The 14516-nt window shown below is 38.2% G+C and overlaps 2 protein-coding genes across 8 annotated transcripts in view; one reads left to right on the top strand and one right to left on the bottom strand.

The window, feature by feature from the left end:
• The window catches only part of LOC108625490 (uncharacterized), a 7808-nt gene extending 2157 nt beyond the window's left edge, over positions 1-5651 (top strand). For 2 of the 4 annotated variants that reach the window (XM_018025554.2, XM_026814000.1), the window contains exons 2-7: positions 621-922; positions 1010-1412; positions 1505-1843; positions 1923-2322; positions 2761-3400; positions 4060-5651. In XM_018025554.2, the coding sequence (XP_017881043.1) occupies positions 1086-1412; positions 1505-1843; positions 1923-2322; positions 2761-3400; positions 4060-4120 (1767 nt within the window). In that variant the 5' untranslated portion in view covers positions 621-922; positions 1010-1085 and the 3' untranslated portion in view covers positions 4121-5651. Of the gene's footprint in view, positions 1-620; positions 923-991; positions 1413-1504; positions 1844-1922; positions 2323-2760; positions 3401-4059 lie in introns of all 4 variants that reach the window. The other 2 variants (XM_026814001.1, XM_018025555.2) reach the window with 2 other exon arrangements.
• A 104-nt stretch (positions 5652-5755) lies between these two features.
• Ir25a (ionotropic receptor 25a) lies at positions 5756-14130 on the bottom strand. Of its 4 annotated transcripts, none has more exons than XM_026813998.1 (7): positions 13332-14130; positions 9659-12113; positions 8449-9584; positions 7691-7703; positions 6640-7468; positions 6217-6546; positions 5756-6143 (listed from the first exon to the last, which is right to left on the bottom strand). In XM_026813998.1, the coding sequence occupies exons 2-7, from the start codon at positions 9783-9785 to the stop codon at positions 5801-5803; spliced, it is 2778 nt and encodes a 925-aa protein (XP_026669799.1). In that variant the 5' UTR covers positions 9786-12113; positions 13332-14130; the 3' UTR covers positions 5756-5800. The 4 variants fall into 4 exon arrangements, with proteins under 4 accessions (XP_026669799.1, XP_026669800.1, XP_026669798.1 ...); XM_026813999.1 differs by lacking the exon at positions 13332-14130 and having other exon boundaries at positions 8449-9326; positions 9405-9584; positions 9659-13199; XM_026813997.1 differs by lacking the exon at positions 13332-14130 and having other exon boundaries at positions 9659-13199.
• Between the last annotated feature and the right edge of the window lie 386 nt (positions 14131-14516).

Genomic DNA, 14516 nt, shown 5'->3' with positions numbered 1-14516 from the left:
TTTTATATCTTTATACAAACATAATCTTAATTTAGGTTTAAGATAAGCCTTCTTGAAATTACATTTTGAAGTTGCTACAATACTATACATTGTGTTTACATAAGTTAGAAATAAATGACAGTTGACACAAGTAACTTGATACATATTTTATCTGAAATTAACATTACTCATCATTTGATTTCTATTACCAAGATCCAATGCCTATGATTCATTTTCTTATATATTTTGTAATGCACTATGTGTATATTCTACTGAATAGTAATATTTATTATCACAAATAATTATAATGAATAACACAAATGATGTTAAACGTTTTTGTTGCTTTGTTTCAATGAACAATGCTTTGTTTTTGTATTTCCTAGATGGCTTCAAGTCGATGATGTGTTAGTACTAACATTTATTTCAAATATATGAAGGTGAAAGTGTTCCTTATGTAAGAGATGTTAACATTTTTGCGGTTTATTTTAAAACATTGAATGTAAATTGTTTATTTTTTTGAAGTTTATTATACATGATAAAACAATATATACAGTCGACATACATACACAATATAATATTTTATTAATACATTCCATACTTAGAATATTTAAAAAAATAATGTAGATATTATAAAATTTCAGTGTCAAAATGGGAAGGAGACTATGTTTGTTATCCTTCACTAAGACCTGCCAGCCTCATTTCCACAAGACATCCACCACCTGTGTACAAGAACTAAATAATTTTTAATATCAACGTAACTGAAATCACAAGAAGCACCACCATTGATTGTGGGCAACGAAACTAAAAGAGAGAAATTACAAGTAACGAAAAACCGAGAAACAAAAGAACATTTAATTGAACTAGTAAATGTCAAGGTGGTGGATTCAATAATATCGAAACATTAAAGGACAATAATATAATACAGTAACTCTATTGTAAATAGGTAACACTATTTGTCATTCGCTTTATCATTAATCCTTTTTGTAGTAGAAATCTGCTTTAGGATAATCAGGCATGTTTATATGTAAAGGAGAGAAGATGATCACCCTGGAGGTAGTGGAGTCAGTGAAAGTTCCTGGGTCTAGGAGGAGCTTTATTAAAAGGAAATGAGGAATCCGGCATTGCACCTGGTCGGGATAGCGACGTCCCCTGGAGGGGGTGAAGTCTTTGGTACAAGGGCCGAGGAAGAGTTGCGACAGTGGCTTGAGGCACGCTTGGACGCATTGGGAATAGATCCTGTTGCGTACTCGCGGTTTGTGCTCAGCCTACTGCGCTGCCCTGACTCGGCCCTAAGCCCTCCAGAAGAACCCATAGGTACTGGTAGAAACGGAGGACGTCGCATTCGGGCCCGACCTAAAGCAAAACTGCCCACTCAAGGAAATAGGGAGCAAAGGCGTGCCGTTGTGCAATGTTTAACAAGTGCTGCTGATAATGTAAGTAGCCGCGCGCGGTGTTGAACATCCTAAATATCTCTTTTACTTTATCTAGTAAATTTGAATAATAGCTGAATTGTTCTATTGTATAGAAATGTGGGGTGGAGACACTGGTCGACGAATTATGTACGAAACTTCGGGACTTAGAAGGGGGTGGCTCGGACGAAAAGGAAGAGGAATATAACAAGTCCGATAGTGAAAACAAACCTAATTTAGAATCGTTGACACCTCGTGACAGAGCTCTCAGATATTACGCGGCATTTCCTGCTTTGCAACCTACGACCCTCAAGAAATTCTCTCAGAAAAGGGATAAAAATTTTGGGAATAACAACAACAATAATAATAATAATAACAATAAAGCTAACGGAGTTAGCTACAATAATAATAAAAATACCAATAAATCCCGTAATAAGAAAACTAAAATGTCTATTGTAAGTATAGGAATCAAATAATCTTCGTATGTTACACAAAATAAATTTTGTTTACGGGGTGGTCTTACTTATTACATAGAGTATTGATTCGAGAAGATCGGAGGAAAAACAAGGGTTTGGATTTGTCAAGTCGATGGAACGTGAACGGGAAAAGGAACTAGAATTGGATAAACTTCGATTGGCACAGTTGCAAGCAAAGTTTGACGAGAGCTTGGAAGCACTTTGGGACTCAGGGCCAGGCAATGCACAAGACACGGCTTCAATTTGGGCAGCACCCACACTTTCTATTCCTTCAGGACCCCTTTGGCCGACAGATACTACCGAGACAATCTTTACTTTATCCACCTCAGACAATGGCTATGCTACTGACACATCGTATCAAGAATTTAACTTCGACGACTCGCCGCCCATTCCATGGGATATCGATATAATCAGCACTGAAGAGTATGCGGATGAATATAGTAACAAGGATGAATCAGGTCAGTATTCGCTGATATATTACAATTTACAAGTATGACGATATGGTAATATTGACTTGAGTATATCTAACGGATAGGAGATCATACCTACATGTAAGTAAAATAACAGAGTACACCAAGTTAGATGTAGAGCGCCGTTCTATCTGTGTCGTGCCGCAATATGTATACAAGGTATTTGGTAACTCGTCATATAAATAGGCAAAGGGGATGCTACATGCAAACATAAATTGAAAAACGGTGATGTGTTTCATTTTCGAATTTAAAGATTTTCCCAGAATTTGGTTGTAAAATCACCTCCTCCCCGGTTATACCACCAGTTATCACATATCCTACATATTTTTATTACAATTTGTTCTTTCACATATACGTGCAAGTTAGTTGCCAATGTCCGAGTATATGAATTGAAGGTAACTAAACGTTTGATATGTACAATTTCAGAAAGCAACGTTAACTGGTCTGACTCGGCTATGGATGGATCATGGTCCTGGAAAGGGCTTGACAGTAACCTAGCTGCCTTGGGTCATAGTCCTCAGACAGGTAGCTGCTTCTTTCCAGTCGCACCTCGTAAGACTCCCATTGGAACACGCAAAGAATCTCGTTCAAATCTGAAGGTAAACAGCCTTCCAGAACCAGACGAGGACTTGCTAACTTCCGCTCGCACACACTTTCGTCCAATAAAGGATGACGGTCAGTGGGCCGATGGGACTACGTTTCCTGTGAACAATACTTTAGAGCGGGTCGCATATCGGAGATCTGAGTCAGGAAACTTGTTATATCTTCCTGGCGGCGAGAGCCCTTACATGGAGTATCGAGAGAATGACTCGCCGTTACCTCCGGTATCTACCAATTTAACGTTGAAATTCAGGGTGCGTCAATGTGACAAGTGCGTTCAAACCGAGCCCATTAGATCTCCGGTCAAACGCAGAATTCTCTCCGAACAGGATTACATTCATTATACTCCCGTTGGAGTGGAAGATACTGTTATTCGCGAAGAGGAGAAAGTCGAGAAAGATTCCTATGTATTGGGTCAACTGGGCTGGGTGCGATCTAACGTACCTCTGCACAATGATAGGAAAAGGTAATAAACACGTCTCTAGAAAAAAGGAAAATATAATCCCCAACACTTCGTGTCGATAGTTACGTTTTCTTTTCGTTTTGCTTTGTCACGCTATAATCACGTTTATCCGAGATTCGGGTAATAAACGAGAAAAGAAATTGCGTGTTCGTTATTTTATGTTAATATAGCGAAATAAACAAACGCCTGATTACATTACATTGCGCTTTCACGTAAGACCTTCATCGTTCGTTCATTTGTACGATTATATTACGCAGTGAAACCAAAGAGCATTGGCTGAACGATCGAAACGACATTTTTGTTATTCGTGCAACGAGCACCGAAGTGATTTACTATTTCTTTTTTTATTTGTTATGTTTGACGTTAGGTAATCTGAACTTGATAGACGTATATATGTAGGTTCGTACGTACGTATCACGTATATACATACGCGTAGTCGATCCACGGTATATAACGCCTTACAAAATTAGATCTGTACCGACGCAACAAAATTGAACCGTGCAGACGTCTATTCAAGAGATTGGCAACGGTGCACGCTTTTAATTCGAAGCACGCGAGATTCGACGTAGCGTAAAATTGTATTGATACGTGGTCCGAGTACTTAGTCGAATTGTTGCAGATATAACGTAACAACTACATGTTTAATATGTTTTTTCCGATAGAAGGCACAGTAGCAGCTTTGGATGCCAGCCTGTGACGACTTTGCGTCCGCTGACCTTATGAACTGGATAGAATAATGAGCTGCTAATTAAGCGCTATGACTGGAGAGTTCGTGGTTTAGCTAAACTTTTTTGTTTGTCAAGACGAAGACGCAAACCGTTAATGAAGGGAAAAGATAGTTAAAAAGAAGTATGACACTCGGGGGGCCTCTTGGCATGTGGAATTTGTTATGCATGTATCCAAGATGGTGCCGTTAACACGAAACAAAATAATGCATCCCCCGTTGTCTTTAAACGAAGAGTAATAATAATGAAAAAGTAACAGTTGTAACGCGAGCAAAGCGAGACAAGAGGGGTATTAAACGTTCATTTAGATAATTATTAACCCTTTGACAAATAAAACAGAAGAGAGGATACGGAACGAAATAGAGGAAGGAAAACGGTGTATATGTTACGAAACGCAGCATTCAACGATGAAAGCGCGCGTGCGTGAGTGAGAACGAGCGCGCGAGAGAGAGAGAGAATGAGAGAAAGAAGTAATGCGAGCGTAGTCCACGAGATTTCGTTTGTAGCTTGTTGATAATTTTATGTGACACTTTCTCGTGGAGAGAGAGACGAAAACGCAAAAAAAGTAATAAAATATTAGTGCGCTGATTTTTCTAGAAAATGTAGCGTGCAGTTTAACTTTTTTGTTTCTCATCCATTGTGCAGGCGATCCACTGTATGTTTGCATTGGATGCACTGCAGGAAAAAGAGGAGGAAATGAAAATAAAAATGTAATTATGAAAAATACTTTCAAAAAAAGAACGACATTTATTTAAAGTGAGAAAAAAACAAAAAAAGGTTAAAAGACAAAAAATATGTCGGAAGACTTTTCAGGATGGAGTACTTATATATATAGATATATATATATATATGAGCAGAAAAACGAGTATATAAAAAGTGCCGCGATTACAATATTAAAAGTCGAGAATCATCGAAATACTATTCTATTTTCTTGTTGTTTTTTCGTAACTATTAATGAATTATCTTAATTATATCCCCCTGTAATTATAATTTAACATCCTAGAAGATTAATATCCTGTTTCCCCGATACCATCATTCACTATATCCCATGTTTTAAAAGAAATCCAGAGTATCCAATGCTTTTCCTATGCTCCCTCAGAGTAAATATCGGAAAATATTACGGTCGTGCATGTGAAAAAGACAAGCAAAGAAATAAGAACCTTGTAACTTATGGAAATACTACGTTTACCTTTAAGATGAAGGTAAGCGTGAGTGAAAGGGACAGAAGAGAGAGAGAGCGAGCGGGAGAGAGAAGATTTATTAGAAAAATGAATGCCTTTTAAGGCGAAGGGAAAAGAAAGTGAATAAAATGTTATTGAAAAAAATGTGGTTATAATGTTAACGCAACGCGAGGAGCGTTGTTTCAGATGATAAACGATATTGTGACGTGAACTGCGATGCGAAGAAAACGAACGAAATAAAGGGGATTTAAAAAATGACGAACGAACACGCATAAAATGTATTCTCTGCGCGAAATAATGTACGCGAAGGGAGTAACCAAATAAAGGCATTGCAAACGCTGAATAACATTTATTATCTCTGTTGGGCTCGTTTTATTTCCCGTTTAAAAATTGTTCGGATATTTTAGACACTCTAATCCTATTATTATCGAAGTCTCGAATGGTTTAAGACGTATGGCTCCTTTTTTCTTTCTTTTCTCACGTTATCAACAACGTATTCAGAACCGCGATCTGAAATGGGTACTCTGAAAGCCGTGCGTAGGTGCCGGCTGCAAATTGAATCTGAGTGGTTTTAATTTCATGAGATTACCTTTTGTCGAATTATTTCGATTGATCTTTGAGACCTTTGAGCGGTGTCGATAGTACCAATACTCGAAGGCCAAAGTAACACAAGCGAAAATGATGCCCAAAAATATTACTACAAACACACCACCGATATTATGAATACTTATACCGTCGCTTTGATTATACTCCGAATCGCAATCTTTCCTCTCCGGATTCTCCTTCCACCATTTCTCCTTTAATTTTTCCAATTTCCTCTTATTCAGCAATATTAAAATTCTGTTCAAAAGAAATGAGAAGAAATCACAATCAAATCTCTGATTTTAAGAAAGAAGAAAAGAATAATACCCACGCATTGTTGAACTGATCCTTTAATGGCGATCCCTGTTGAACAGCGATCGCGTATGGCTTCCGTGAAAAGTCCTCGCCTACTTGAACCAAGTCGCAGTTAGTCATAGCGAGATATTTGATCGTAGTCGAGTCTCCTATGTAAGCGAATTCGTTGTTGGAGTCGAGACGACGAACACGTCGCAATGCTTCGTCCACCGTAGCCGGAAACCCAGCTTCGTCCATAGCTTGCAACATTTTAGTGTACTTGTCGCTTACGGGATAGTCCCAGACTGCCAAATCGGCCCGCTCTACGTCTGACAAACTATCGTTAAGACTCATCTCCTTCCAGATGCTAAAATCCGCAATAACACGAAAATGTTATAATCTCCGATTTTGAAATTATCGTCCTTTAACCGATCCATGCTATGCTGTAACATTTACTCACTCGTAAAACTTCCACTCTATAGCAGCCATCCTCTTGAAATAAATATGGGCCGCAGAGTTAAGCTTCGGAGCATATTGAATCTTGTACTGTTTGCTAAGATCCTCCAGCGTCTCGATCGGAATCTCCAATCGCGAGACCGTTAAAAACGCCGCTAGATTCGCAGTATACGAAGCGATGATTATAAATCCGAAGAGCCACCAAGTAGCCGCAACGAGTCTTCCAGAAAGATTTTTCGGAGCCTCCCCGCCACCCTGCGGCGTCAAAGAGGTCATACAAAACCAGAAACACTCCCGAAGATTGAATTCCCTTTTCTCATCGTCGTTCTTATATTTCTCCCGATTGTTTTGATAGCTATACGGCGACCAGCGATCGAAAACCCAAAGGAGAACGCTGGTGAAGAGGTAAGCGGCTAGAATACAGAACCAGACCTCGCTCTCCAGCACGGTGAGAAATTTGAATAGCGACGTAGTGGTCTTGGTTTTCAGCATCATGATCGACAGGCCAACCAAATCGTAGTAAGGCACTGTGAAGTCTACGACCCTTTCCCTTTCGGCTGTGACCCAGAGTGAACCCACCGCAATGTCGGCACGTTTCTCGATCAGTTCCTTTATCATTCCGTCCCAGCTTCCGTTCCGATTCAGGTTTCCGTAGTCCACGTTTTCCCGTATCTCATACTGGAACCCAACCGTGTCCTTGATCTCGTTCAGTAGATCGATGCAGTAGCCGTAGTACTCGTTCTTGTCCTCGTTGTACATGACGAAAGGAGGATGAATTACGGTGACCACCCGGTAACTCTTCACCGCCGTTGAGTTCATTATATTACTGTTCTCTACCTTTCGCAGAGAATGCAGTTAGGTGAATTAAAATTATTTTAGGTACATTAATATTGTATGTATAGAGCACTAAGGGCTGTTTTGTAATTATCAATTGATCGGGATTAATTCTACATAAGATAAGTAAAAAAATATCTTTTCAAAATATCCTATTAAAAAAATAATATCCTTTAAGTAGGAAGGGAATATTGAGAACACTTATCCAACATGAATATTACCAATGCTAGAATGCTATTACGTAGTTGAAGAGTTCCACGTTATGCGGTAGACATGAAAAAGTATAATTGCATGCATTATCTTCATCAACGGCTGATGTTATCAGGCAATAAGTGTAAATATAATAAATGTGACGAGTTTGTGTCAAGGGTATCACTTATCGTATTATGTATTATACAGTTCTAGCTAAACAAGGATTACCATTAATATACTGAAATTCGATAAATTTTCATTTTTAATTCAAACATTTAATTTCAAAATAGAAGATTCTTATTATTTGGAAATTCAATAACTAGTTTAAAAATGGATATGAGCAACTATACAGTATTAATTTTAGTAATTAGTGGCGATTACCTGGAACAATACTAAGCCAGGGTCGTGACATTCAATTATCGAACAACTGAATAGTTCCATCCTTGCGTGACTGAAAACCTCCATTATTTTTTTGCTAATCAATATCAACCTAATTTCGTTTACTGATGTCATGCGTAAAAATCTATTTTGTGCTCTATACTATTTATTAAACATGTAATTCTGAATTTAAAACTAATTTTGCACTATCAAATTTCTTACTGCTTCATTAACTATTCATATAATATACATATAACTTATCTACCACGCCTATATACGAACACGACTATTTTATATTTAACATTGTTTCTGACAGTAATGAACTTTGAATTGTTTTTATTTTTCAATACGTCAAGTAATTGCATGCAAGTTTCCAAAATGTTGAACAAAAAATAATACTGAAATTTACCTGCAAAGGTGAGGAGACGCTTGCGTTCCAGGACCCGCTCTCGATTTTGTCTGCGATAACCCCTTCCTCTATGTTCACCAAATAAATGGACATCTCGAATTTGGCCTGGTGTTCTCCGTTTTTCGATCCCCACTGAATCTCAGCATACGTCGGTGTCATATTCTCGTAAGTCGCCTTTAACTTACTAAAAAAATCTAGCCTCCTCACGGGAGTGTTCGTGTTGTTATATTCGTCGCAGGTGATTTGTCTCGGTTTCCTTGGCCATTCCTCGGTGTCCAAAGCCGATTTCATCGCCAGCACGCCTAACTGTACCAGATCGTAGTAAAAAGCCGACGATATAATCGGTTTTGGCAGGGTAATGTCTACGCTCGGCTTTCTCTGACCGAGTTCCGGTTTCATAAAAAATACGCTCATATTTCTGCACTCGCATCTCGGCCAGATGTTGGCTTCTGGTGTGAGTAAAAACCAACCATACTTCGCCCCGGTGAAGTTTAAAGCCTCGGCTGCTTCCAAAGCTATGCTAAGTGTACTCTCATCGCCGAGGATGAAGTAGTTTACGATATCCAGGTCTCGTAAACGGGGCAACTGTCTCTTCATTTCATTAACTTGCTGCGAGGCCTCATTGATCACGTGCCTGGTCGGTACGTTCAGCAACAGACTCTTATACTTGTGATCCATGACGAAATTGTGATCGTATAAGACCGCCGCATTCGTGACATTTAATTGGATGGCTATTTGCCTAACTGCTTCCGGTATCAAGTCCGATGGAGGCATCACTTGAATCAAATAACCTTGTTGATCCGTGTTTAAGTTTCTCCAATAGCGGAGATCCCCTTCTTGACCATATTGCGCGGATAACGTGGGAATTCCTAAAGCGGCTGTGAACGAGTTCGATATCTTGGCACCCAATCCGGCTGTAGTTGTATCTATCACCAGATCCGGTATTTTGCTGCTACCTTTAGCGACCGCTGAGTTCCACGAATTGCAGATATGATCCAGAGTGTCATTTATGTCGGATTCGTTTATCTCTACGGTCCACACCCTGTCCAAATGGTGAGGGTATTTTTCCCTGATCGTTCTCAAGGCGGCTATTATGCTGCTATTCGCCACTTTGTTCTCTGCGTCGTTGATTATGACTAACGAAAAAGCCGATGGAGTTTTGAATCTCAAGCTTTCTTACGTTGAATTCAAATTCGATTTGATTACTTACAGAGATTAACAGGCCTAGTTGCTGTGGATTCTCGATCACTAGTGAAATCCTTTTGACCGTGCACCATAGATTTCTCGTAGAGTCCCACAAGTACGCATAAGACAATTAGAAGTTTTTTGAACCTCATACCGTAAAAATTCCAACGAATGACGATTTTTTATTATCAATTTCCAAAGAAATTTGTAATATCTCGTGCTTCTCAGAGCTGCCTTATATTTCATTAACATTGAAATTTCGGAGATGCATTATTCATTATTTCATTATTCACAAAGATTTAAATCATGTTTTCACAGATGCCTTGCCTCGAAACAATGAGGATACTCCAGGAGAAAATCGTGACTAACTTTTCAACGATAAATACTTGATTGACAGTTGAGCTGGTTTCGATCTTCGGGTACGTGTTGCGTCTCGAGACTGGGATATCGCGTGCGGAAATCAAGTAACTGAGGGTTGGTCTCGAAACCCAGTGCCGGTTCCCTTTCCGTTTCGTTCGTGTTTGTCCACCGGTTGCCGCGGGGACGGCCCTAATCAATTTCCCGTATCACTGTGGCTAGGTCTCTTCTTTCGACCCTTTTTTTTCGTACAAGATTCGACATCAACACAAGAAGTAATCGTCGCGTCCGACTTCCGATCACCGAAACGTCTCCGCCGCGACGCAAATTGAATTTGCATGTTGCGTGCCGCGCGATCGCGTTATCTCTTAATTGCCAGCCGATCGTTACTTCTTCTTACCCGCACATTGCACGTTAAGCATGCTATTTAAAAGTATCGTTCCGACATGTGACATTGATACCATCGCGACTCGAAATCGTGAACACTTTGCATAATGCTCTTTTAATGATCTTTCGTTACTTCAAATCGCTTAAGATCTCTTTGGATCTAGAATCTAGAGCTCGTCCTAACAGTTTATCCCGACAGAATGAATTTAATCATTTCTGAGGAAAATATTTCTGCACGTGTGGATTTATAGGTTTCAGGTATTACAGTAACGTCCGTGGCTTTGGAGTTCGTAAATTCGAATTGCATACGATACGTTTTATCTGCGGTATCGTGATTTATTTACTCAAGTGCATAAATACTGGTTCTCTTAATGGAATCGTGTTACACGTAATAGTAGAGGACAGAAAAAGGGGTAATACGATGGATTAGCTAATTGTTGGCGTCGATACTAGTCGAAAATCGTAGGATTTATGGTTCTCTGGCCCTCGGGCTGTGTAGCAATGTAACACGCGATGCCGATGAACAAACCGAAATATAGTAGGAAAATATCGATGCTTGTGTGCTGTGTGTTGCTTTGATTAACGTTACTTTTTTTCATCGTACTTTATTTATGGTTTTATCCATGTACATACCTAAATCCATGCGTGGACAAAGCAAAGTGATTTTTGTTTTATTGAAGCAGGGATTATATCTTTTTATTATGCCATATCTCTTTCAACTTTTTTCCTGGTATTTTATTTGTTCGCCCTTTTATTCATGCGAAGAGCGAATACTTTATAAAAAAAATTTCAATGTTTTTTCACTATTCGCTTTAACTGATGGGAATACCAGAAATAGTGAAAGCAGCAGAAATATTGGAATCGTGAGAAATACGTCAAACAGGATCAGTGGAAAAGCGAATGGGAAATTATCTAAACGTGAGACTGAAACTTATGTCAAAAGTTCTTGTTAATCCGACGATTCGCCGGAAAGGGTTCTCGACCCACCGTTTCTACTTCGGGGTGCTTAATCTTCGTTCAAGCACTGCCGTGTTAGACACGTAATCCTTTAGTAAAACATTAATGTTACTTGCTAATTCATATCTACTATAAAAAGAACTTTGAAATAACGGACAACGTTAATATTCGTGTTTTAATCCCTTCGAAGATTACGGAGTTAAATCGCGCTATTTCGAAATTACGAAATTTCAGATTTCATCTTACGGAGAATCATAGTTAATGAAACCGCACAAATCAACGGTTTATAATCTTTATAACAAACAGAAAACGATGTAAAAAATGGATGTAATTAAGCGTGTTCTGCTAAATATCCTTATCACAGTGATTTCACAAAAGTTGTTAGAATATATTAGAACTTATGAGTTGAGTACCACTGATGCTTTGATTAAATCTTTCGTTTTAATCAAGAGTGAATGCAAATTCAAATTCCATTGGTCCAAAGTTACAGTTCGCCAGCGTGAGCTATTTTATGATCACAGCTTCCGCTATAAGAGCAAACTGGTAAGTGGGATTTACATTCAAGAGAATATTCACCACTTCCTCGAGACAAATTCCTCTTCCTCCTTTATGAAATGCTATACATTCTGAGCATGAATTTGTCTTCGAACGGATAATATTATATGACGTACTCCTCGGATCTATTCCGTTCTTATTTAACGTCATCTTCGTTTCCATGTCTCCAGTTTCTATCGTAACAAATCGTATCAATTTCTCCTTCGATTTCGCCTTTTCGCATTCTTTAAGAATAATAAATACTTATAAAATAAACTGCTGCAATAAATTGTGTAAATACAATGTTATAATAGTAGTAAATATATTTAACATGAACGGAGTTATTGTATAAATGTTTGAATTAAGACTTCGAGCCTTTTTTTCTTATTTACAATGATGTACTCTTTCTGACTACGATCAATGCAAATCATAGCTTGCCGATTAAGAGAACCGTCGAGGACGTCGGTATGATTAGCTAGACCGAATGTAAGGAGAATGTGAATTTCTAGCGCAATATCGCAGTCAGTATACCTAAACACGTGCCTCCAAAGCGATAAGTAAGAGGGTCCAGAAGATGAGACGATGGCATTCGAAAGGCATTCTCGGCTACGCAATCGGGAAAAGCATATTGTTGTAACTAAGAAAAAGATGCTCGAAGTCTTGAATCAAATCTTTGTACTACAGATGCGTTCATATTAAATACATTTACCACCATTATAAGTTTGTGATGTTAATGTTTACAATTGCATATAAAATCTTGTAGAAATAAATGTTAAATTTCGGTTTATTCACAAGAAATATATGTATGTGCACGATTCAAATCCAAATCTATTTGATGATGTCATTAGTCGCCAGATCATAAAATGGAACAGTCGTTTGGTTGTGCAAATATTACCCTCATGGACAAATTTTTTGGGATCGCCTTGGGGAATGATTTCCGAGGATTAAAAACATCACCTCCCACCGTGTTGGCGACCATCGATCGATAGGCTTGTTTCGATACTTCGTCCGATTGTTCTGGTAGTTAAAGGGCGAGTATCTCTTGAGAATATATAATAGAAATATCGTCGAGAGAAGAGTAAACGCGTAACCAATCCAAACCTCGGTTTTCTGATCATTAAAATCTTGAAGGACGGTATCTATCGCTCTTTCTTCAACGTTATTATCTTGAGACCGTTCGGTTTCCAGTACAAGATTATGAAATCAATCGATGGTGGACATTGCAACTTCATCAATTTATATTTCATTAATATGAACGATTATTTCATTTATAATTTGCTCGATTATATTTGTTCAATTGATCACGTCCTTCTTAATAATAAAGTATTTGCATTTAATTTAACAGAATATGCATTTTACAATTTAGCTCATATGTTCAAGAATGGAAAAGAAAAGATATGCGATGCGGTTCAATTTCAAAAGATAAAACCCTTTTTAAATGCATTGTGAGGGGGAGTAGATACCTCAGTCCTTTTAGATGTGATCCATACGAACGTCCCCATGGCGGAAGGGCGATGTCGGACACGTTCCACGTTAATTCGTAGATCATACCGTTCCAATGCTCGACGCTCGTGTCCCATTGGCCGTAATGCTTCTCGAGAACAATTCTCCGGCGGTGTAATCGAAACCCACCAATGATCCAATATCGTTCAGAAGATCGACGCAATATCCGTAAAAACTGCCACCGCTACTATTGTATATAATGTAAGGCGGTACGATCTCCGTTACCACCCGATATATCGCTCTCCCCGTTTCTCATTTCTTATTTTTATCTGCTGTTCCGTGGTTTGGCCTGATACTTTAAGTTTGCGAGATATAGAGACCTATCTAATTTTGAGGAACGACCGAACTGGTTCCCAAGCAATAAAATCGTAAAATATTGCACGTTTTTCATTATTTATCGGGAAATTGTTGTCTCCGATTGCTAATGGTGCTAACACATAGTTTAGAAATTTATTGAAAACTGAAATTTATTGAATAAATAGTTAGTTAACGGTTGTACGGTGCTGTTATTAAAATAATAAAATGGTTATCTGTATTTTACGTATTTGTATATTTTAAATCTTATAAAACGTCGCTATTAACAAAACAGTAAAAATAAGGAAAAGAATTCAGACCAAACTTAAAACTATCGAAGAAGTACAGTGCCGTCTGACCAAAGATAGATCTATTCTACTTGCTCACAGCAATTAGCTAATTGTTAGTATTGAAGATAAAAGACCTGATATGTTAAGGATGTATTGGCTATACAGTCAATCCCAAAAGTTTATGTACCTTAGAAAAACGCATTTCCTATAATTAAAAAGAAATCAGACGTCGGAAGAATAATGCTAATAATAAATAGCTACGTGCTAAAAAGTATAGAAGGAAATATCCAATTAAGTATTGACGCTGACGAAAATTTCTTTTTTCAAAATTGCGAAAAATGCTTCAAATAAAAGTTGTTTTCCTTCTAACTTCGATATTTAACGAGTTACGTATGATTATTTGGCATTTTATTGATGTTGACAAAATCCGACCATCCCAGCGTCGAAACGGCGAACTTTTGGCAAAAAATTTCATTTTTCCTTAATTACTCCTAAACCGTTGAATCTACGGGAAAATTGTATAGGACCTTTCTTGTAGAGGACGACGAGATCTACAATTTC

Source organism: Ceratina calcarata, unplaced genomic scaffold (assembly GCF_001652005.2).
Source record: "Ceratina calcarata isolate Rehan_Ccalc_2016 unplaced genomic scaffold, ASM165200v1 scaffold358.2, whole genome shotgun sequence".
Taxonomy (NCBI): Eukaryota; Metazoa; Arthropoda; class Insecta; order Hymenoptera; family Apidae; genus Ceratina; species Ceratina calcarata.
The sequence above is the reverse complement of the archived record's forward strand: the minus strand, read 5'-3'. Positions and strand labels throughout refer to the sequence as shown.

What these genes read in the sequence shown, in the direction of transcription:
- Ir25a (XM_026813998.1), bottom strand. Translation starts at nt 9,785, where the DNA reads ATGAGGTTCAAAAAACTTCTAATTGTCTTATGCGTACTTGTGGGACTC. An exon ending in ATAGAGTGGAAGTTTTACGA is followed by an intron (nt 6,547 to 6,639) that starts GTGAGTAAATGT and finishes TGCGGATTTTAG; the next exon opens with CATCTGGAAGGAGATGAGTC. An exon ending in AAGGATCAGTTCAACAATGC is followed by an intron (nt 6,144 to 6,216) that starts GTGGGTATTATT and finishes TCTTTTGAACAG; the next exon opens with AATTTTAATATTGCTGAATA.